Below are 24,552 nucleotides of genomic sequence, written 5' to 3'. Positions count from 1 at the left end.
TTGAAAGTACACCACGAGGATAGACCAGTAATCAACCTGGGAGGCAGAAACCTATGTTTAGATAATGTACTAAACCTTTATCTTTGTAAAGACCAAACACTTGAAACTGAACTTAAAAAGCAGTCATTCATTCCCTTTATAGATTATCCATCAAAATAAACCAAATCTACTTGCTCTGTAAAATGAACCCTCCACTTATTTGATTTAGATTAGATTTATTAGGATCCCCATAAGCCAATGGCAACAGCTAGTCTTACTGGGGTCCAACACATAACGAAAAATACATTACAGACAAATAACTTATCCACTTATTCTCAGTGCATGCAGGTAGATAAGGAAGTGTAAGACACTTTCCTAAGAATATCTACCAGTTTGTTTAACTGCTGTATGTGGGAACTGTTCCTGAGAAAACCGCTGTCATGCATGGCCTACGAGGATGCCTCACCCCAACCAGAAATTAATTAAAATTTTTTTTTAAACATATTCACGAAAATATTCTGTAAATATATCAATCATCAAATGTCTTGTTTTGTCATTAAGTATCTCAAGCATCCACATTAAGAGGTAAGTAACCTATTGTATTGTATCACAACGCAATTTTAATTAGCCGAATAAGGTTTACTGTACATTGAGCGTTATGCTGTGCTTTAAGCATGCATGCAAAATATTTTAACTTTAGCTTGGGTGACCATCATCTGTTGTCCACCCAACTCCTTTGTAACATGATACTATATTGTCCAAATACATGTTTTCAATATTTGTCATGCGTTTTAAGTCTCATGCAAATATGTAGCCTGGGTGTTTTTGCATATTTATGTGTACTGAATAAATATAATGTCCTTGATTCTAAACCTGTATGGCCAAAACATTTCATTTAAGAGCAACTTGACTCTCAGGGGGAGGGTTTATGGTTCTGGCTGTTGCCAATCTCATCTGTCAGTTGAGCTACAGCCACGACTCAGAGAGTAGGTGAGTTCATTGCAGGAGGAAATGGTATCTGGCATTCCAGAGGGAAATACGTAGTAGTATCAGCCTCTGTGTGTGTGCTGTATCACAAGAAAGACAAGCTCTAGATTTTCAACTATAGACTTTATTTTGACAGACATACCACTATGGCATGTTATGCAAATTGAATTATATTTCACCGTTCCTTAAAGCTATTCTTCTTGTTTCAGATTCAAAATTATGTGTGTGGTAGTGTGTGTACGTCAGTGGAGGCTGCTGAGTGGAGGACGGCTCATAATAATGGCTGGAACAGAGTAAATGGAATTTGATATCATTCCACCTATTCTGCTCCAGCCATTACCACGAGCCCATCCTCCCCAATTAAGGTGCCACCTGTGGTGTATGTTGGGGTTATTAAACGTCCGCTCTTACGATATGAATCTAATACAAGCTGCTCATATTTCAAGAACTAACCTCATATTCAATAGAACTTCACCTACTACTGAACAATATGTAACAGTACAAAGTAAGAACAGTGCCGGGTAACTGGCTAGGTACAGTATCAAGTCTCAGGCAGTCCCACTGTGTTGTAATGCCACACCAGGAAGATCAAAGAAAGACGGGAAGGGGCTTACCTATAACAAGCTGCATTCTGACCCAGACTCTGTATTGGGCTCAGATGAGGAAGTGAAATGATTGCATTTGTCTTTTGCTTCCTTGCTGGCATTGGTCTGAGCAAAGTCTCTGGAGACTTCCTCATATGACTAATAAGAGTACACACAGGTTCTGTCTCTCCATGAGATTGACGCTCTCTCACACACATCAACAGGTTCTCCACCAGACAAGCAGGCTGATTGATGCTCCTTCTAACTGCCACCTACTGGAACTGTAAGTAGAGAGAGAGATGGAGCAGAATTAGCACACAATCCACCTAATATCCAAATCTTGTTCAGCTGCAAGGGTTTACTGTATGTAAATGTTTAACTTCTTAGAGCTGATATCATTTATTTGGGTAGTTTTGGTTTCTTTGATAGTTCACTAGGATTGTCTGTATGTTGTGTGCTTGAGAGTTTGGCAAGTGTTCATTTCAACTACCACACAGTTCACAGCAAGTGAGACACGAAGTGTGTGATCGTTGTAAGACAGGCGTGGGAAGCCTCATACTCTGCATTCAGGACTGTGTCTAGTCTTGTAGAGGTGGTGCAGAAAGAGTGTTCTGGTTTGAGATGCAGCGGTGAGAGAGGATGTGGTTAGAAGTAGATTGTTCAAACTATTCAGAGGTAGAAGATCAACAACCCTAATCTCACTTTTGTCACGTGCAAATGAGTGGGGGTGTGGGGTATCGTAACCCATATTTATCTTGGAATTATCACCCCTATATAGTTGTGCATTAACTGGCATGGTATGCTTCTCTATTAGAGTTTACTTGTAAACTGAGCAATGTTTGTCTTAGCCTGACATTTTCTTCCTTATTCTCCAAGAGGCTTTTATGATGTATCAATAAACATTAAACACGTCTCTTATCAAACTCCTGTCAGGACTCTGTCTGTTGAGTCTACTCTGTCTAAGGTTGTCTGTCACCTGTTGTATTCGGCGTATGTGACAAATAAAATTAGATTTGATCTTGAAAACACCAGTGCCTTTCAAATTTGAATGCGGTCGGGATGAAAGGGTGCTCTTAGGAAACAGATAATGGGGCATACAAACGTGTGTGTGTGTGTGTGTGTGTGTGCATGTAACACTGCATGTTAAAGTAGAGATGAGGAGTTTCAATTTGTGCTTGTTCACTGTCACCATGATAGTCCACGATTGGTGAAAAATACATTCCTGAAGCTTTTAACACTTTCTAAATATGTTGCTATTCTTAGATATAACCTCAACATTCCATAGGCCTACCCAGAATAGAAGGTAAAGGGTGTGGTGAAGGTATGCACAGCATGTAACTTTTCTACCTTTTATACTCAGTCATTGGTAGAGTCACTTTGTAAAATAATTATTGGGGTTTTCCAGACCACTAAATGGAGGATGTGTCTGACTGGACTGATGTAAAGTATTTGCGAAACAAATATCATAAAACATTTCTGTTTTGGTTCAAAGAGAGGAATATCCTCATTAATTCCGGTGGTCTATATTTGTTATGACAACGGGCGCTAGTTGTATCAAACACTTTATTTAAGTTCACCTGAGCCTATAGGGGCTTTCTAGACCAGTATGACGTGAGCGTCTGCGTGCAGTCATGAGACTGTGGCGGCGCGAGCAGCCGATTCTATCCTTGTGCAGTGTGCACCTAACCACATTGAAAGTATTTGAAAGCCCCGTGACCTCCACCATGTTTCTTCATGTGTTTACAGAGTTGAGGTTGCCTCACCTCACCCCCCCCCCCCTGGCCTTCCTGCACCTGTCAGATCTTCCAAAACTGATGCTGTTGTTGTGGAAACCGTGATGAAGTGATAGAAAAAGGAGACGAGGAGGATTCCCCAACAGACAGTCCTGACAGGAGCCTGGAAGGATACTAATACTAGACACTGACAGACCTGAGGCAGAGTGTGCCACACTGAGCTGAGGACCAGCAGCATGGACCAGCAGAATGGAAAAGTGGAGCGCTTCCTCAAGCTGGGCTACTCCCATAGTGACATTGTGCGTGTGCTAGAGAGCCTGCGTCATGACGCCGAGACCAACGAAATACTGGAGGAGCTGATCAAGACCTGCCAAATCACCACTACAACAACCACCACCACCCCATCCATACCAGCCAGCCGCTCAGCCCACTCCAGCCCACAGCTGGTCCCTCGAGGCTGCAGCTCTCCTCACCCCAGCCAGTCCCTACGGCCCAGCTCAGCTACAGACAGGGATCCCACTTTGGGATTCAGACCGGTGGTAATTGATGGAAGCAATGTGGCCATGAGGTGAGAGTACTACTTAATTTTGGACTATAGGAATTTTAGCATTAAATAGATAAAGACAGAGTATTAAATGAAATGCTGGCACTAATTAAGCTAATGTATGTACTAATGAAAACATAACCACAAAGCGATTTATCTGGTCACCCACAGCACCTGTATTGTCAGATATGTTATAACAATAGTGAAAAACACATGCTACAAATACTTTGAAATAATCAACAGGTGACAGAAGTAGGTGTTGACACTGCAGCCCGAAACTGAGAGGAACAAAACGAGAAGTTCACTTCTCATAAATCAGATGTTATTTTGTCCAACACAGATCACGTGTCTCAAACTAAAGCTGGGGGGGTGCTAAACTTTGATGGATTCTACTTCTCAGGCAAACTCACTCCTCTTACTCAAATTAACTCTGGCATAAATCTCAGTGACAAGTTTGCTTACAAAGCAGCCTTTGATTACTCAAGTCCTGAGTTTCCTTGTTCCTAAAGGTCTCTGTCCCTAAAGCTTTAACTCCAAAACACTACCTAAACTTTTAAGCAAAGTACATCTTTATACTAATCATTGTGTATATTCTATAACCTGTGCTATTGTTGTTGGGTTCGGTGCCCTGCCCCAGTGGCTTTATAAGGCAACAATGTCTTATCTTTGGTGTCCTGTTATGCAAAGTTGCCTACCACTTCCTGATGGTTGAGTGCAGGGAAACCCCACGTTATATATAGTGCTGTCTGTATAGGCAAATGATCCACTCCCTGTGATCAGCTGCCAGTCAGGGTCTGGGAGGCCTTATAGCATTTTAGGTCTTAGGCCTGTCTAAAGTATTGCTGGAGACATCGCACCACTATTAGGATGCTGCAGCTCACATGTTATACAAGGTTACAGAAGTGTGACATTATATCTTCTCCAATACTTTCTGTTATTCCAGTTTTTGGTAATTTGGGGAGATAGTTTTCACTTTAGACTTGTTTCTGGGATTAAAGGACACACAACAGTCTCTTTGCTGGGGCTATGCAAAAGAGTGAATTGGAGTAGGTGAGTCACACAGCTAGCTGGCTTCAGTCGTTTTAGAACTGAAAAAGGGAAGCTAATGTTCTACTGTGGCTCCTGTCTTTGCAGCCATGGCAACAAGCAAGTGTTTTCATGCCGGGGGCTGTTGCTGGCAGTTAGGTGGTTTTTGGAGAGAGGTATCCGTGACATCACAGTGTTCGTGCCTCTGTGGAGAAAGGAGCAACCCCGTCCTGAGGCCCCCATGACAGGTAGGACACACCTGTTATACTATCTGACCAGGGCTAGATGGCACTGTGGAGCCACAGGTCACCAACACACTGAGCACCTACACCATGCAGTATTGATGGCCTTTTATAACTGAGAATTGTGGTTTACACCCTGTATGCTGTGCACTACTTTCTTGTCTTTTTAATGATTGATATGATACAATCCATCAAGTCTATGGAACTCTAACCTCTCGTCACGTGACCCTGCAGATCAGCCCATCCTCCATGAGCTGGAGAAGAGAAAGATCCTGGTGTACACCCCATCACGCTGCGTCAACGGGAAGAGAGTGGTGTGTTACGACGACCGCTACATCATCAAACTGGCCTACGAGTCCAATGGCATCGTTGTGTCCAATGACAACTACAGAGACCTGCAGATAGAGAAGCCAGAGTGGAAGACGTTTATAGAGGAAAGGCTGTTGATGTACAGCTTTGCCAATGACAAGTAAGTCCCAACACTAAGACTTACAGCATCTAAGAGGGCATCTGATGCAGGGCCTATAAGGAGGATATAAACCATTTTAATTTGGGGTTGGCATATGAGAGATGGTATACCACCTGTTACACCACCTACAAAATCCCTCCTGCTTATATACTTGTAATACATCTGTAATGAAGACTTGACTTCAAGAGTTTTGGGCATCATGTTTACGTCTTATTCATATGACTTTATATTCAAGGTTCATGCCTCCTGATGATCCTCTGGGAAGGAATGGCCCAACGATTGACAACTTTCTGAGAATAAAGCAGTGGACCCCAGAAAACAAGAAGGAGCGTTGCCCATATGGTTGGTAGATATTTTACAATACACACTTTTATTTTCAGTTTCCTACATCATTCACCTGGGGGTTTTGACTGTAACTCATCCAAAGTGAGCCAGCTGAGCAGGATTTGATTTGTAGTTTGTGACTAGTAGTTGGGTCGGTTGTAATTCCATTTGGCTGCCTGTCAGTCGGCTGTTGGCAATGGGGGAGCAGCACCACTCCAAGGCTACAGCACAGCGCCACTCACAAACAAAATACCTTATTATCAACACCCAGGATAATAAAGCTAACGGCAGGCCTGGGATTATTCCTGTCAGAGGAGTACAACAGACCCTCATAGCACTCTGCCGTGTACCTAGTGGAACAAAAACAGGCTGGAGACTAGACATATTTTGTTTGCTTTGCTAAGTGTGTTTACAGTACTAAAGAAGGGTGGAAGAGGGCTTTACAGTGAGTGCACTCAGACAGACACACATCCTAGTTGACAGTCTCTTTAAAGAGTTACAGGGTTACATATGTGAGCCATGTTTTTGAAAGCCCATAAATATTCCTTATATGTTTCTTTCCAGGGAAGAAGTGTACTTATGGAGTGAAGTGCAAGTTCTACCACCCAGAGCGCTCCAACCAATCGCAGCTGTCTGTAGCAGATGAACTTAGAGCCAAGAGCAAACCTGCTGCTCAGACAGACAGGGAGTGGTCATTTCTCCCCTCAGGCCTCGGCCAGGAGGGCCATATCTACACATCCCTTTATGAGCCGGATCACACTACTAATCATCTACACAGATATCCTTCCACACCGCCTCACCTTAGAAAAAATGAACATTCCCATTCCCACAGGGCTTTGCCAAGTGATCAGTTCACTAGCCAGAGAGAAACAGGCAGCCCAGTTCTACAGCACAAATCCAGCCACCACTTCTGCCCCAGCCCAGACACTGACGAGGCCTTTGGCTCCTTGGAGACCTCCCTGTCCGGACTATATGTCCAGGACCAGACAAACAACCCCAAGGGGCCCGGGGTGTCTTACACATACAGCAGTGGGGTGGCCGGGTGCAGCCAGGGCAGTGGGGACGTCTACCCTTCCAGCACTTACAGCAGCCACAGTTACGGCAGCAACACACAGAGGCTCAGCCTGGGTGGTCCTTCCTCGGGAGTCCACTATGCCCACCAAAGACTGCTACAGTGTGGCTGTGACCACTCACAGAGCTGTGAGTGCAGCCAGTGCATGTACGGCCACCAGCATCTCCAGCCACAGCTAAGAAAGAGCTCCTATGTTGTTCACAGTAACCCCATCCATTTCACCGAGCAGCAGTACTTTCAGAGTCCTCCCCCACAAAGGCAGAGTCACAGCCTCCCAGAACACAGCCTGGGACAGGGCCTCTCTGGCGAGAGAGTGGAGATGACCAGGTCCAATGGCGGTAAAGCTGCAGATAGTGAGCAGAGGAGGAGTGTGAAGAACCAGCTCAGCACCCTCTTCCCCCCCAGCATGGTAGACTATGTGATGAGTCTGTACCCACACACCCTCAACAAGTCAGAGCTGGTTCCTCTGATCCAGAGGTTCAGAACCAGTCACGTTCCCTTCTAACGTGCAAGATCTTTCTCTGTAAGCATTAAACACAGTAGTTCCTCAGCAGACTAGAGACAAGCTTGAAAATGTAGCAGTCTGTGCTGAATTTCCTATGTATGTATATAGGTCAAGTGCAATGCACTACCATCTCCTGAATGATGCTAGTTCATTTTGAATCTAGCATTGCCTTAAAGATTATCAAAGCAGCATGTGTTGTTTTAACATGTAGCCTCAAACTGAGGGAAGCTATTTGACAAAATGGGTGTTAACCTGTACGGTATGCAGAATAATACTGTCCTTGTCATTTGTTTGTTGTCCATATTAAAAATAAGTCCTTGAAAATTGTCTGATGATCTGTCTCATTTACCAATTTACACTGCCAAGCTTCCTGAACTTTATCATACCAACTATTTTAGGTCTCTACTGCCATCTACTGGAGTGAGGAGATGTGACAATGCAAGCCAACAACCAATGGAATGGAATCTAAATGTGGAATATCTAGTAAGAAATCCAGAATTTCAGAATAGATTTTTTTTTATTTTTACAAATAACTTATCTGTTACAAAGACAGTTTCCCAGCTAAAATCAAAAAAACACTTTAGTTATCCAAATTAGTTTTTTTTAATGAATAAAACATTTATTAACCGACTTCACACCGAGCTGCAGATAAAGCTGAACAATTTGTTTCTTTGGGGTTTTTACAGAAAAAAATGTTATAAGTGCTTAAGAGACAACTAAGAATTTGGCTTCTACCGAATCAGTTTTTGACAATACTAAGCTTGGTAAAAAAAAAAAAAAAGACATCGTAATTTGTGACTGCATAGATTGTCAATACAAATGCCATTCTAAGGCAGTAATGTGTGGCAGCATTTCACAATGTGAAAAACAAACAATAATAACCCATTCCACAATTAAGGTAAAATCATTACAATGGTAAACTTTTAAACTATCCTCATAAAAAAAAAGCTTCACAGGACAAATTTAACCAAATAAAAACATGATTATACAATGAGGACAGACACTATTTTGTCTCACTTTATTGGAAATATAACAATGGCACTGTCCTTATTGTCTTTTATTAGAGGAGATATTCTAAACTTCTGGCCAGGGGTAGTAAAGCACATACCTATATAAATATCTGCTGATTTGAAAGAGGAATACTTTAAAACATATTCATTTGGAACACTTACCCAATTTATACTGCATAGCAAAATATTTTGATTCTGAAAGCCCTCAGGAAACAGTCGCCTTCCACCAAGCTGTACAAGGGCCTTAACACCTTAATACAATTACCAAAGTCCGTCTTTCTTTCATCCGACTCGAAAGCTTCTATTCTGATGCAAGTTTTAGGTGAACTGTAAAATTCATGCATCTCTTGGCACTGAGGTGTAAAAGTCCCCAAATATTAAACCTACATTCCAGTTGTCAGATAAGATGGCAGTTTGTCATTCTGCTTATGAGCTTTTTTCACCTGTCCAAGAGCTCTTGCATCCTAAAAAAAAACTCCTCCATCTTTCTTTTGACTTTGCTGCATCTGCAGATCGTACACAGGGAATTCAGCATATACACAAGCGATGAACGACAGACTGAGCAGAAGAAGCTTCATGACTGCATAGTTTTCATTCAACTGCGCCTCTTTTTTCTCACAATGCTTCAATTCTCACAGAAATCAAGTAAAAAGCTTAAAAGGGACAGCGTACTTATTGGTTTGAAAGAAAATGAAAACAAAACAAGACAAAACAAAGTAAATAAAGTCTATAAAGCTATACTTACAGGAAATACAAGTGATTCATAGTGAGGAAGAAGGCATTTAAGGCACAATCATAAATGATGTACAGTAAAAAGCACAATGGTATTTCCTCCCTCCATGTACTGTACACATAAAGCATGCAATTGAGTTTCCGTTCTTTTTACTCTAGATTGAAGAGACGCAGATTGATAAGGGACATTACAGAAGACGAGAGAAAAGTTTTGGTGGCAGTTAAGTTTCCCCCTGTCATCCTCTAGAAACAGCAACCAAACAAATTGTCAACAAGTAGTCTGTTAGTTTTCCCTTCAGGTGTGAGGTGACGGCTGACCAAAGTTCCCATTCCTGATTAGAATCACAGAAGAAAAAAATCAGCAAATGCACGTTGGCACCCATACACGTGTTTGTGTGTGCCAACACACTGCAGGACAACTTGTTAATACTGTATATGGAAAAGGCGAGGCACCCCCAGGGGTAAAGTCGCCTGCCGAGCGTTGAGCAGGAGGAGGGAGAGGGGGGTGACCCCACGCATGCAGAGACTCCAAGGTGAGGTATCATCCAACTCTGCTGGCTTAGTAAAGTAACACAACCTGTAAACACTATCCAGTCAAGCCTTCAGTGGATAGCATTCTACAAACCTTGGAGGAGGGGGGAAAGAAACAGTCCCAAAATGGAAAAAACTACAAACCTTGGAGGAGGGGGGAAAGAAACAGTCCCAAAATGGAAAAAAAACTACAAACCTTGGAGGGGGGAAAGAAACAGTCCCAAAATGGAAAAAACTACAAACCCCTGTCCATTCATTTTCTTACCACTAGAAAAAGAAGGGAAAAAAACAGTATTTTCTAATGTAGTTTCCTTGATTCGCATTGAAAAGTGATGCGGGTTGTTGGTATTGTTGGCGTCTTTGTGGCTCAGAAGTGCCGTGGGAACTCGCACTGTTCACAGCGGTTGAGGGCGGGGTGGTTGAGGAAGGTGCAGGCCGTGCAGCTCCACTGCGTCCCCTCGTCTTCCTCCTGGTCTGCTACAGTCTTAACGCTCTTACTGCTCGACTCTGGATGGAGGGAGGGAAGGAAAGAGAGAGCGGTAGACAGAGAGGAGTTAGTCACCCAACAGACTCCAGAGATAAACACACAGACACACAGTCAGCTGTAGAACATCAATCAAAATGGGGTCAGACTGTCAAGGGTTGTTCCTTCAAATTATACCCTTGAATATTAGGGGTGTATCTAGCTATCACCATATACAGTGCTGTTTTGGTTTCTGCAATAAAACTGGAATATTGTCCTTGCATCACTGATGGGTTGAATTGGCAGTTGTTGGTAGTTGGTGAATCACTCTGGTTCTTTCACTCTCCAGGATGTGTATTGCACAAGAAAACACTTAATGCTAAGGAAGTATCAGAGTGCTAGGAGAATCCTATCAAATGTTAAAAAAGCAACAACATGCAAACCTCTCATCGACAAATGTCAATGGTGCTTTCTTTGTGTGAAATGGCAACATTGTATGTGAAGGTCATCTGTTGTAAGATTGTTAGGAAAAGGTGTGCAAGGTGGCTTTGATAAACATTTAGTATTTGACCTTTATTAATCAGGGGAAACCCATTGAGACCAGAGGGAACAATAAACCAACATGATCCATCTCAATACAACACTAAAAATGTACAATTACACATTCAAATTCAAAAGCAGCAGATAAAATTACACATCAATCAAAACAAGTGCATTTCTCCTTCAGCACATTCCTCCTCAAAGTCCTGAACTGACCATTCGAGACCAGCGAGTCAAGCATCAAAGTGGCCTGCCGGTCATTCCATGCTACAGGGGCACAATTACTAAAAGCAATCTTCCTGAACTCTATGGAGATCTGCAAATCTTCTAGAACCAGTCAGTCTTGAGAGCGAGTCTGATGTTGGCTGGATTTCCAATTTAGAAGTGAGGTGAGGTAGTATGGGAGTTTCTCGAGAACTGCTTTATATACAAATAGCAGCCAATGTTGTGCCCTTCTGGTAGTCAGAGACTCACAGCCAACAGAACTATATAAAAGGCAATGATGTGTATGAAAATTGCCTCCAGTGATAGACTGAATCTAAAGGTTTTAAAACAGAGGCTGCTGGGTGCATGTAGATTATATCATCATAGTCAGTACTATGCTTGTCAGTACGATGCTTGAACAATCTTCCTCTCATTTTCAAAAGTAAGGCCAGATTTTTTTCTATGAAGGAAACCGATCTTAAGTCTCTGCTTCTTTGTCAGTTTTTAAATATGTGTTTTAAAGGACAGCTTATCATCAACCCAAATACCTAAATACCAGCGGAGACTGGTGGGAGGAGCTATAGAAGAACAGGCTCATTGTAATGGTTGGAACGGTATCAAACACATCAAACATATGGAAACCGCATGCTTTACACCGTTCCATTCATTCCATTCCAACCATTACAATGAGCCCATCTTCCAATAGCTCCTCCCACCAGCATCCACCTCTAAATACTTATTATGAGGGACTTGCTCAATTTGGGCTCCCTTCAAGGTGCAGATAAGCAGGTCTTTAGGGTCAATTTTACCTGGAGAACAACATAAACTATTTTTATCAACATTTATCACTGATTGAAGATAGGTGAGGGACTCTTGAATTGAATCAAAGCCAAGCTGAAGGTTGTGAATGGCCTGCTGCACTGAGGGGGCACAGGAATATTACTGTGTATTACTGTGTCATCTGCATAGATGTAGGCCCCAGTTATTATTATTCAGGGACAAACCAACAGTACTAATGTAAATAGTGAACAGTAAAGGGCCTTGTATTGAGCCTTGTGGCACTCCTTTGGTTATGTTAATTAAACTGAACTCCATCAGCAGATATACATAGACTTCTGTCGTGCAGGTAGTTGTTTAACCAGCTGCTTGGTCAAGACCAATTTCAGATCGCCTCTATAGCAGAGTGCATGATTAACCATATTGAATGCTTTCGACAGATCAATATAAAGCGCAGCACCGTGCTGTTTCCTGTCTAGTGCGTTAACTGCAGTGTCTTCAGAAAGTATTCACACCCCTTGGCTTTTTCCACATTTTGTTGTGTTACAGCCTGAATTTAAAATGGATTAAATGTTGATTTTGTGTCACTGGCCTACACACAATGCCCCATAAAATCAATGTGGAAATATGTTTTTAGAAATGTTTACAAACTAATTAAAAATGAAAATGTTATGAGAAGCCTAATTAAGTTCAGGAGTAAAAATGTGCTTAACAAGTCACATCAGTTGCATGGACTCACTCTGTGTGCAATAGTAGTGTTTAACATGATTTTGAATAACTACCTCATCTCTGTACCCTACTCATACAATTATCTGTAAGGTTCCTCAGTCGAGCATTGAGTCTCAAACACAGATTCAACCACAAAGACCAGGGAGGTTTTCCAATGCCTCGCAAAGAAGGGCACCTATTTGGTAGATGGGTCGTAATAAAAAAAGCAGATATTTAATATCCCTTTAAGCATAGTGAAGTTATTAATTACACTTTGCACGGTGTATCAATACACCCAGTCACTACAACCACTCAGGGATTTCATCATGAGGCCAATGGTAACTTTAAAACAGTTACACAGTTTACTGGCTGTGATGGGAGAAAACTGAGGATGGATCAACAACATTGTAGTTCCTCCACAATACTAACCTAAATGACAGAGTGAAAAGAAGGAAGCCTGTATAGAATAACAAATATTCTATCAACATGCATTCTGTTTGCAATAAGACACTAAAGTAAAACTGCAAAAAATGTGGCAAAGAAATTAACTTTATTTCCTGAATATAAAGCATTTTGTTTGGGACAAATCCAACACAACACATCACTGAGTATCACTCTTCATATTTTCAAACAGTGTGGTGTTGCGTCATGTTATGGGTATGCTTCTCAATGGCAAGGACTAGGGAGTTTTTTTTAGGATAAAAATAAACAAAAATAGAGCTGAGCACAGGCAAAATCCTAGAGGAAAACCTGGTTCAGTCTGTTTTCCAACAGACTCTTGGAGACAAATTCACCTTTCAGCAGGACAATAATGTAAAACACAAGGTCATATATACACTGGAGTTGCTTACCAAGACGACATTGAATGTTCCTGAGTTGTCTAGTTAAAGTGTTGTCTTAAATCAGCTTGAAAATCGCTGGCAAGACTTGAAAATGTCTCTAGCAATGATCAACAACCAACTTGACAGAGCTTGAAGAATTGTAAAAATAATAATGTGCAAATATTGTACAATCCAGGTGTGTAAAGCTCTTAGAGACTTACCCAGAAAGACTCACAGCCAAAGGTTATTCTAACATGTATTGACTCAGGGGTGTGAATACTTACCGAGTGAGTTAAATTAGATATTTCTGTATCTCATTTTCAATAAATGTGAAAAATATTCTTAAAACCTGTTTTGCTTTGTCATCATGGAGTAATGTGTGTAGATGGGTCAGAAAAACAATCAATTTAATCCATTTTGAATTCAGGCTATAACACAACAAAATGTAGAATAAGTGAAGGGGTATGAATACTTTCTGAAGGCACTGTATGTCCTTTATGACTAGAGAAGCAGCCGAGATGGTGCAGTGTCCTGGCCTAAAGCCTGACTGGTGAGAATTCAGAATACAATTGTCTAAAAAGGACCACAGCTGAGAATTTACCAAGAGTTCTAATATTTTCGCTGAACAATCTCAAGTTTTGAGATTGGGTGATAATTATTAAGATGTCAGGGATCACCACCTTTGTGGATGGGAAGAACACAGGGCCTACACAGTATGAAGGAGGAAAAGGAGATGTTGGACAACTGGGACAGACACATGGATATACAGACAGATAGACAGAGCTACAGGTACCAACCCAGAGGGACAGACAGACAGAGGAACAGGCAGAAAGACAGATGACAGGCAGAAAGACAGACAGCTAGACAGACATACAAAGAGACAGACAGACAGCTACAGGTACCAACCCAGAGGGACAGACAGAGGGACAGAAGGAAATACAGAGGGACAGGCAGATAAGACAGACAGAAAAACAGACAGAGAGACAAACAGACAAGACAGACAGAAAAACAGACAGAGATACAGGTACCAACCCAGAGGGATACAGAGGGACAGGCAGACAGACAGAGGGACAGGCAGACAGAGCGACAGGCAGACAGAAGGACAGGCAGACAGAGGGACAAACAGACAAGACAGACAGAAAAACAGACAGAGATACAGGTACCAACCCAGAGGGATAGACAGAGGGACAGGCAGACAGACAGAGGGGCAGGCAGACAGACAGAGGGACAGGCAGACAAACAGAGGGACAGGCAGACAGACAGACAGATTGACAGGCAGACAGACAGACAGAGTGACAGACACATAGAGGGACAGACAGACAGAGGGACAGACAGACAGACAGGCAGAGGGACAGGCAGACAGAGTGACAGACAGAGTGACAGGCAGACAGAGGGACAGGCAGACAGACTGAAAGACAGACAGAGTGACAGGTACCAACCCAGAGGGAGAGCAGCAGGGGGAGGAGGGGCAGAGGAGGGTTCCATGGTTAGGGTGGAGGTGACATTAAATGTTCTCCTGTCTTTCCCCAGGCCCTCTGGCTCTGACAGGTCCCAAGCACAGGATGAATGGAAGGAAGGAAGAGATTGAGGAGAGAAATGGCAGGGAATCAAAGATGACAGATGCAGAAAAATACAGCATTTATGAATGAAAACCCTAACAGACATGAAAACAGTTAGGATGAAAGAATACATGATGTAATGAGAATTGACCAGGATAGAAATAAATACCTGTTAGAAACCATCACAAGTACCGATCTAAAGCCCAAGTACTAATAGATATTAATTTATAACAAAGTTTAAAATGACAGATGGTAGTGGAAGCAGAAGAGGGTCTGGTTGTCCAGAGGCGACCATGCAACCTTTTCTAAACTTACCAACAGATAAAGTACCTTTGGGTTTGGGTGGGACAGGACCTAGGAATCCAATGTTGTCATAGAAGTTATGAATGGCGCTGGGATTAAAGTGTGGTCCTGCAACAAACCGAAACAAGGGATTGCAATACAGGACAGAGACTGCACCAAAGCCATCCTAAGCTAAATTGAAATAGTGAGCATCAGTATAGCATATGAACATACATACACCAGTCACACATATGACCCAAGTAAAACACTGCAGTCAAACACCTTAAGTTTTGGCCTATATCACAAAAACAAATAAACTTAGAAAACAAACCCATAACACTTTACTCCTAACATATTTGTCTGTTGGCTTCAGTAAGAGGCCATATTAATTTCTGAGCCACTTTTGTTTCTCCGTATTTCACCTGTGTGACTGTGCAAGCTGGTGTATTCATCCTGTCAACCATGGAGAGCTGCCAGGGGGCCTATAAATCACGTGTTACCAACTAGCAACAGGATGCAATTCAGGAAACAACTGGTGGTTAACATTACAATGGCAGCACCTTGACTGCGTGTGCCGAGGGGATGTGACCAGACTAGGCCTGGCAGATGCAGACCTACTGCTACTACTACAGCTGTACTGTACACTCCACAGGTCATTTCCCCCTCTCTGCCTCGCTCTGCTACGCAGTACGCTCCCCATTACAGAATACACAAACACTACTAAACATGAAATGAGCACCAGGCTGAACCTGAACCTTCCTTGCATTGCAAAAGACTGCATGTTGAAACACCACAGTACACCATAAACACACTGGACGTACAAGCACATGTATGCACATCACACACAGAGAGCTGGTGTTTCATTCATCACAACACTGACAAGCGCACCCAGCAAAACCAAATGAGCCTCCTACCTTTTGTTTGAAGGAGATCGATTTCTTTAGTTAAGCAGTCAATGTCGATCTGCAGTATCCTGTTGTTGCATCGCAACTGCTGCATTTCCTCAATCTGATAAGAGAGAATGAATCAGGTTCATATAAACCACCATTTACAGACAGACAGGCAGCACTGTCTGCTGAAGAGACACAGTGGAGGAGTAGAGAGAGTGACAGCCTAGGCACAAGCTGTACAGTACTGACACACAACACAAGCCTAGCCTATATTACGTCAATGGAGGTGCAGGGAGCCAAGTGGGCTAACACCGCAGAAGGAGAGTTCTCTCCAGATCTCTCTGGCCTAGTGAATACACAGAATACACAACTCAAGAGCTACTGAGCTGAACTCCAGGCTTTTAACTTGACCTTCCATGTCCCCTTTTTCCTCTCCTGACTAACACACTGATAGCTGACAAAAACCGAAAACTCAAAGCACCACTTGATTTTGCATTCTGATATATTTCAACAAACTCACAGCTGCACGCTTAATGTAAACATGACGTTGGGTGAAAACATGGAAGTGTGTGTGCGTTTTGAATCATGGATTCCTTAGAAACATACAGTAAATACACTATGTGACTTAGGAGTGAGTTATGAAGTCAAATTGCCATGGATCTACTAAGACTGAGCAACATCTCAAACATGCCGTACCCATTTGAAGTAATTTCTTATCAAGTCGGATATCTATGAAGATAATATGCAGTTAAATCTGTAGTAAACAAAGGTGACCAAACTAAACGCATGAATACAGCACAGGAGGATGCTGAGGGGAGGACGGCTCATAATAATGGACGGAACTGAGCAAATGGAATGGAATTACATACCTGGGAACCATGTGTTTGATGTATTTGATACCACTCCACTGATTCTGCTCCAGTCCTTACCACAAGCCCGTCTTCACCAATTAAAGTGCCACCAACCTCCTGTGACAGTAGCTAGGAGAGTAGTGTCTGTGGGGACTTACCGAGGGGATTTGGGACTGGGAGTTGGATCGTTCTAGCCGTCTCCTGGTCAGATTGTTCTCCATCTCGTTGACTTCCTCTTTTAGCTTCTCCAGCTTCTTCTTCTTCAGCTCCAGCTCATGCCACAGCCGGTCCATGCGGGCCTTCTGGTGAACCAACAGGGCTGCAAGATACATAGTACACATTAACACAAAACAACTGACATGGGGGCAGACTGATGGCTTAGACCAGTGCTCTCCAACCCTGTTCCTGGAGAGCTACCCTCCTGTAGGTTTTAACTCCAACCCTGTTCCTGGAGATCTACCCTCCTGTAGGTTTTAACTTCAACCCTGCTCCTGGAGAGCTACCCTCCTGTAGGTTTTAACTCCAACCCTGTTCCTGGAGAGATACCCTTCTGTAGGTTTTAACTCCAACCCTGTTCCTGGAGAGCTACCCTCCTGTAGGTTTTAACTCCAACCCTGCTCCTGGAGAGCTACCCTCCTGTAGGTTTTAACTCCAACCCTGTTCCTGGAGAGCTACCCTCCTGTAGGTTTTAACTCCAACCCTGTTCCTGGAGAGATACCCTTCTGTAGGTTTTAACTCCAACCCTGTTCCTGGAGAGCTACCCTCCTGTAGGGTTTTGGTATTTTATTAGGTTTTGAAAGCCACAGCTACTCTTCATGGGCTCCACACAGAACATTAAACATAACATAATACACAAGATTAATAGACAGGAACAGCTTCAGGACAGAACTACATACATCTAAAAATGGCACACATAGCCTACATATCAATATATACACACAAAAGATGGCCTTGTGCCGTGAGGTGTTGTTTTGTCTGTTTTTTTTTAACCAGGCTTGCTGTTTATTTCAGCAATATGAGGTGGAAGGGAGTTCCATGCCATAATGGCTCTATATAATACTGTACACTTTCTATGATTTTTTCTGGATTTTTGAGACTATGAAAAGACCCGGTTGGCATGTCTGGTGGGATAAGTGTGTGGGTGTCAGAGCTGTGTGTAAGTTGACTAAGCAAACAACTTGGAATTTTCAACACGTGAATGTTTCTTATGAAAAGAAGTGATGCAGTCAGAATCTCCTTAACTCTTAGCCAAGAAAGACTGGCATGCATAGTATTTACAGTGACTTCGGAAAGTATTCAGACCCCTTGACCTTTTCCACATTATGTTACGTTACAGCCTTATTCTAAAATATTCAGACCCTTTGCTATGAGACTCGAAATTGAGCTCAGGTGCATCCTGTTTCCATTTATAATTCTTGAGATGTTTCTACAACTTGATTGGAGTCCACCTGTGGTAAATTCAATTGAGTGGACATGATTTGGAAAGGCACACACCTGTGTATATAAGGTCCCACAGTTGACAGTGGATGTCAGAGCAAAAACCAAGCCATGAGGTCGAAGGAATGTCCGTAGAGCTCCAAGACAGGATTGTCGAGGCACAGATCAGGGAAGGGTACCAAAGCATTTCTGCAGCATTGAAGGTCCCCAAGAACAGTGGCCTCCATCATTCTTAAATGGAAGACTCTTCCTAGAGGCCAAACTGAGAAATCGGGGGAGAAGGGCCTCGGTCAGGGAGGTGACCAAGAACCTGATGGTCCCTCTATTAGAGCGCTAGACCTTCGCTGTGGAGATGGGAGAACCTTCCAGAAGGACAACAATCTCTGCAGTGCTCCACCAATCGGGCCTTTATGTTAGAGTGGCCAGACGGATGCCACTCCTCAGTAAAAGGAACATGACAGCCCGCTTGGAGTTTTCCAAAAAGCTCCTAAAGACTCTCAGACCATGAGAAACAAGATTCTCTGGTCTGATGAAACCAATATTGAACTCTTTGGCCTGAATGCCAAGTGTCACATCTGGAGGAAACCTGGCACCATCCCTACGGTGAAGCATGGTGGTGGCTGCACCATGCTGTGGGGATGTTTGTCAGAGGCAGGGACTGGGAGACTAGTCAGGATCGAGGGAAAGATGAACGGAGCAAAGTACAAAGAGATCCTTGATTAAAAAAACTGCTCCAGAGCGCTCAGGACCTGAGTGGCTTAGGTACAAGTCTCTGAATGTCTTTGAGTGGCCCAGCCAGAGCCCGTACTTGAACCCGATCGAACATCTCTGGGAGACCTGAAAATGGCTGTGCAGCAACGCACCTAATCCAATCTGACAGAGTTTGAGAGGATCAGCAGAGAAGAATGGGAGAAACTCCACAAATACAGGTGTGCCAAGCTTGTAGCGTCATACCCAAGAAGACTCGAGGATGTAATCGTTGCCAAAGTTGCTTCAAAAAAATATGGATTAAAGGGTCTGAATACTTGTGTAAATGTGATATTTCAGATATATATTTCTTTATACATTTTCTAAAATGTCTAAAAAACAGTTTTTGCTTTGTCATTATGGTGTATTGTGTGTTGTTTGATGAGGAAAAAACTAACAATTTAATACATTTTAGAATAAGGCTGTAACATAACACAATTTGGAAAAAGTCAAGGGGTCTGACTACTTTCCAAATGCACTGTGTATTATCCCACTAATTACAATGAAGAACAAGATGTGCTGCTCTGTTCTGGGCCAGCTGCAGCTTAACTAGGTCTTTCTTAGCAGCACTTGACCACATGGCTGGACAATAATCAAGATAAGACAAAACTAGAGCCTGCAGGACTAGCTTCGTGGAGTGTTATGTAAACAAGCTGAACATCTCTTTATTACGGACAGACCTCTCCCCATCTTTACAACCATTGAATCCATATGTTTTGACCATGACCGTTTACAATCTAAGGTAACACCAAGTAATTTAGTCTCCTCAACTTGTTCAACAGCCACACCATTCATTAACAGATGTAGCTGAGGTCTACAGCTTAGGGAATGATTTGTACCAAATACAATGCTCTTAGTTTTAGAGATGTTCAGGACCAGGTTATTACTGGCCAACCATTCCAAAACGGACTACAACTCCTTAAGAGTTTCAGTAACTTAATTAGCTGTGGTTGCTGACACGTACAGTCATTGGTAAAAAATATAAAAAAGTAAAGGTGCCTAGAAAACTACCCTGGGGTACACCACACCCTATTTGTTTGACATTAGAGAAGCTTCCATTAAAGAAAACCCTCTGTTCTATTAGATAGATAGCTCTGAATCCACGATATGGCAGAGGTTGAAAAGCCATAAAACATATGTTTTCTCAACAACAGGTTACGATCAATAGTATCCAAGGCTGAACTGAAATCTAACAATATAGCTCCCACAATCTTCTTATTATCAATTTCTTTCAACCAATCATCAGTCATTTGTGTCAGTGTTGAGTTTTCACGCCAACCCCAGTTGTTAACCTAATTCAGCTTATTAACCAGCTAATTCATATAATTAGGTGTGCTAGATTAGGGTTGGAGTGAAAACCTACAGGAGAGCCCTGAATCTCTGAGAGCTGAAGGGCCAGGTTGACAACCAAATTTACAGTACAGGCTTACCGCTAAATGCATTTCCCCTTTCGGAAATATCCGGTACGTGCAGTGGGCTGAGTAAGAATCATACATTGAGTAAAAATCATACAGTTCCATAATTGTTCTTCATTTCATGGCCTACTTCAGAAATGGATTTTGGGGGAGTCAACATTGATCCTGGGAAAATGTTGCTTATAACGCATCATAAGAAGTGTTATATTGTCTTATTACGCATTCATAAAATGCTATTAGCTATGCGGAAATGAGCTGTCCCTGCTTTTCTAATTGTAACATACAGTGACAGTCTCGGCCTACATGTCATAAACCTTTCACCTCAACAACTACTACTACCATGCACAGAAATAACAAAGTAAAGAACGAAAACAATACCAGGCCAAGCCAAACTGGGAATGACATGTGAGCCAGAGAGGAATGCATGGAGAGGGCTGCCTGCAGTGAAAGATAAGGGGCAGAAGACCTAGGCTCAGGGCCGTGGAGAGAGAAGAGAAGCCCCACAGTAGTCACAGCAGCATGAGTGAGTGCCTAGCAAGACCCACAGGCACTGACTCGCACGTAATCCAGTCAAAAGTCCAAAAAAGGAAACACTGCGCTCCAACACATTTGACTCACACTGCCGCAGTCAAAGGGCTGTCAGTGTAAATCCAGCATTATTGCAGCCGACTCATGCTGTAATCACACCCCTCTCCACGCGAGTCACCTTTAAGAATGTATCTATCTACTCCCTCAAATCAGGCTTAGATGAAGCAGGGTTTTAAGACCGATAGCTATTTAATGAGACCAGCGTCTACACAATTTGGCTTTAAAAATGCATTAGTGTCATCATATGGAAATCCAAGTTAAAACAAGGCATAAACGATAAGCAATAGTCAAATTACTTTCTTGGCAGAATGCAGTGGAAAAAGCATTTACTACTGGTGGACAAAAGTGTATACTATTCCTTATTGTTATGAGGGCAAGTTACTCTCTTCAAAATTCCTGAAGCCTCTTTCAACCATTATACTTTGTAAGTGGATGTTATATCTCTTTGGCCACTTGACTTTTGTTGCACAACTTGATCTGCATGTGACTGAGGGATACTGTTGTTCAGCCTAAGAATTGCACAATGAACTGTATCCTGGTGTGTTTATATAATTCCATAGACTGTGAACGTCGACAATGCAAAGCAACTAACATATGAAAGAGTTTAGGAACCCTAATCTGGTCTCACCTTGTGTGTATGCTGCGTCATCTGAGCCCATGCTGAGTCTGCGTGGCTCGCTGGGCCTCTCCCTGTGTACAGACAGTGGGTCTGAGAGATGATGTGGGTCAGGCTCCACAAAATGGTGTTCCGAGGGGAGGCTGAGGAGGTTGGTAGCCTCAAAGGTGGGGGACACGACGCCGGGGGACACCGCTGGGGGCTTGTTGGGGGACACGGTGATTTTGAAAGTGTACTTGGTGTTGGGCTGGGTGACCACCACTCGGGGCGAGGTGGCTGTGCCTGCCCCTCCCATAGACGCGCGGGACTTGGGTGGGTGGTGGTGGATGTAGGCGGGGCCCATGCTCACCTGGCCCCCCATATTGCGGGGCCCCTGGGACCCGTGCGGAGGTGGTTGAGCAGAGATGTAGACAGTTGGAGGGTTTCTGCCCCCACCATCATCGTTATTAGCAGTAATGTAAAACTTGGGCTGGGAGCGAGAGCCGGATGAGGCCATGTTGGCCTCTTCAGAGGGGGTGGTAGCAGCAACAGTGGGCGGGCTGGCAGAGATGTAAACAGTGGGCTGGCTGCGGCTCAGACCTGGGCCTCCGATGGACAGGGGGGTGGTGGTTGGGCCAGGTGCTGCCCCGACAGAGGAGGAGGATGAGGGGCAGGAGGAGGAGGTGGAGGAGTTGGAGCGGGGGCCACTGCTGGTGCGCAGCACGGCCGTGGTCGTGGTGGAGTTGCTCCTCTGAGGAGATTCAAGTTTGATCTCTATCTGGTTCTTGCGCGGTCCGGTGGAGATGTTCTGGATGTTGTACTGGCTGAAGGAGGACATGCCTAAGGGCATGCCAGAGGAGGAGGCACCAGAAGAGGAGCCCTGACCTCCAGAGGGGGCCTGGAGGATAGAGGAGGGGGCCTGTGGGTTGGTGGGGGAGCTGATGGGCATGTAGACATGGGAGGTCTGGTGGCCCTGTGACTGGTGCTGTGAGGTATGTGAGGAGCCGTGCTGGTGCTGCTGGGAGGAAGGGCCTGTCCAGGAGCCAGGCAGTGAGGTGGGATGGGAGATCTGGTAGATCTGCTGCTGGGGTTGGGAGGTGGGGCTGTACTGGGCCCTTCCTGCCTGCTGCTGAAGCTGCTGCTGGCTTTGCCGGGTTGTACCGCTGGGCTGGGTCACGTAAGGCCTTATGTAGATAGAGTTACCCTGTGGACTGCTCAAGCCGGACTGTGTATGGGGCCCGCCGTGTATGTGCAAAGAGGTGGGGGTGTTGCGTCCCGTCTGGATGTTGGGGGCCAGGGTGACGGTGATGGGGTTGAAGCGGGGCATCTGCTGGCCATGTTGGCCCATGGATTGTCCTTTCCCCCCCAGCTGGTAGAGTCCCAGGTGCTGGGGCGGCTGGGTCTTGCGCGTGGGCTCCATCACGCCAAACACATTGAGGCTGGCGGGCACCTGCACCGGGGCTGACTGGGGCTCCTGCTGGAAGAAGTCACTATTCGGGGGCTGTCCTGTCTGTAGGGGCCCGTCACTCAGGCTAAGACTGTGGGACAGTGTCCTGCTGCCGTTCATCCTCAGGCCGTCCCTTCCCGGGGTCGCATGCACATTCTGAGACTGAGACTGCAGGCCCAGGTTCAGCTGGGTCATGGGATTCCGGAACCTGATGAAGCTGGGGTCGTCAGTGTAGTTGAGTTTGCCTCCTTTGCTGTACAAGTAGCCTGGGCTTACTTGAGACAGGTACTCACAACAGGCGTCCAAATTGTTGTTATTCTGAGGAAAATAGAAGGTTCAAATCAGTCATTTGTGATGAGAACTGGTGTTACAATATATATATATATATATATATATATATATATATATATATATATATATATATATATATATATATATATATATATATATATATATATATATATATATATTTGTAACTAATGGATTGAAAATGAGGAGACACCAGACTCACATGCAGAACACACTGGGAAACAACACCCTCTGGAACTTCAGGGAACTTCTGGCGCAGGTCGTGCAAAACCTGAATGTCAATCTGGTGGCTTCCCTGGGCCATTCGTGTATTGCCAGGTCAAGACTGCTCTGCTTGCTCCGTTCAGCACACTGACGATGCCTCAGTGGTGGCAGCACCTCAGCCACAGCTTGAGCATCTTCTGGAAAACAAACACAGAGATGCTTAGGCTAGCACCCAGAGTTGTAACACGCACACACACTGTTTCATACTCGTACTCTCTTGTTCTAAACACAGTAAAGAGACAGTGTGTACTGTATGTGTACCAGTCTGTGTTCTGAAAGGATGTTAATAACAAGGTAGGCGTATGCGTGTTGCAGTGACAGGAAAGCAGGGAGCACATACGGGAAAGAGGAAGGGGGGATACCTAGTCAGTTGTACAACTGAATGCCTTCAATTGAAATGTGTCTTCCGCATTTAACACAACCCCTCTGAATCAGAGAAGTGCGGGGGGCTGCCTTAACCGACATCCACATCTTCGGCGCCCGGGGACATAGCAGCCTAATCAAACTTCATACTAGTGATAAACACCCGTCAGACATTTTAAAGTCGCCTATTTCATTATGGTGGTGAGCTTTCAAAACAATATTTCAGAAACCCTTGTAATATATAAAATACATTCATTTCACAGCCCTTCCCATCCCCAAAAGCCTCTTAATAAAAAAGTAGGAAACCACCTTGGACTATTGAGGAAGCAAAGCCTTTCAAACCGATCTTAACGTCAACATTCTATTATTAAGGACAGAGAAGACCCAAACAGTAGTCCCCAGTGTTGCAGCAATCTGCACATAATCATCAGTTAAGCCTCAAAGTCAATACCACCACTGCAGTGGAGCTTTGAGGCAAGCAGAAACACTGCCTTACTTCTGATAGACTAGCCAGAGAACGGAGAAGCAAGGCCACAAAGTGTGATGCTGACCTT

At 43.8% G+C, this 24,552-nt stretch overlaps 2 protein-coding genes across 8 annotated transcripts in view; one reads left to right on the top strand and one right to left on the bottom strand.

The window, feature by feature from the left end:
• Positions 1-967: 967 nt before the first annotated feature.
• On the top strand, positions 968-7,792 carry LOC139415076 (ribonuclease ZC3H12A-like). Its single transcript, XM_071162854.1, has 6 exons — positions 968-1,833; positions 3,297-3,851; positions 4,962-5,101; positions 5,330-5,564; positions 5,800-5,906; positions 6,453-7,792. Exons 2-6 carry the CDS (start codon positions 3,520-3,522, stop codon positions 7,463-7,465), a joined length of 1,827 nt encoding a protein of 608 aa, XP_071018955.1. The 5' UTR covers positions 968-1,833; positions 3,297-3,519; the 3' UTR covers positions 7,466-7,792.
• A 171-nt stretch (positions 7,793-7,963) lies between these two features.
• Positions 7,964-24,552, bottom strand: part of LOC139415074 (TGF-beta-activated kinase 1 and MAP3K7-binding protein 2-like) — a 70,336-nt gene continuing 53,747 nt past the window's right edge. The window contains exons 2-8 of one of the 7 annotated variants that reach the window (XM_071162847.1): positions 23,574-23,772; positions 21,649-23,380; positions 16,992-17,152; positions 16,007-16,100; positions 15,126-15,221; positions 14,691-14,792; positions 7,964-10,245 (exon numbers count right to left, since the gene is read on the bottom strand). In XM_071162847.1, coding sequence (XP_071018948.1) covers positions 10,106-10,245; positions 14,691-14,792; positions 15,126-15,221; positions 16,007-16,100; positions 16,992-17,152; positions 21,649-23,380; positions 23,574-23,675 — 2,427 coding nt within the window. In that variant the 5' untranslated portion in view covers positions 23,676-23,772 and the 3' untranslated portion in view covers positions 7,964-10,105. The remainder of the gene's footprint in view (positions 10,246-14,690; positions 14,793-15,125; positions 15,222-16,006; positions 16,101-16,991; positions 17,153-21,648; positions 23,381-23,573; positions 23,773-24,552) is intronic. The other 6 variants (XM_071162848.1, XM_071162849.1, XM_071162850.1 and 3 more) reach the window with 6 other exon arrangements.

The sequence above is a fragment of the Oncorhynchus clarkii genome, chromosome 8, assembly GCF_045791955.1.
Source record: "Oncorhynchus clarkii lewisi isolate Uvic-CL-2024 chromosome 8, UVic_Ocla_1.0, whole genome shotgun sequence".
NCBI classification, from domain to species: Eukaryota; Metazoa; Chordata; class Actinopteri; order Salmoniformes; family Salmonidae; genus Oncorhynchus; species Oncorhynchus clarkii.
Note: the sequence above shows the minus strand (reverse complement) of the source record. Positions and strands in the feature narration are given on the sequence as shown.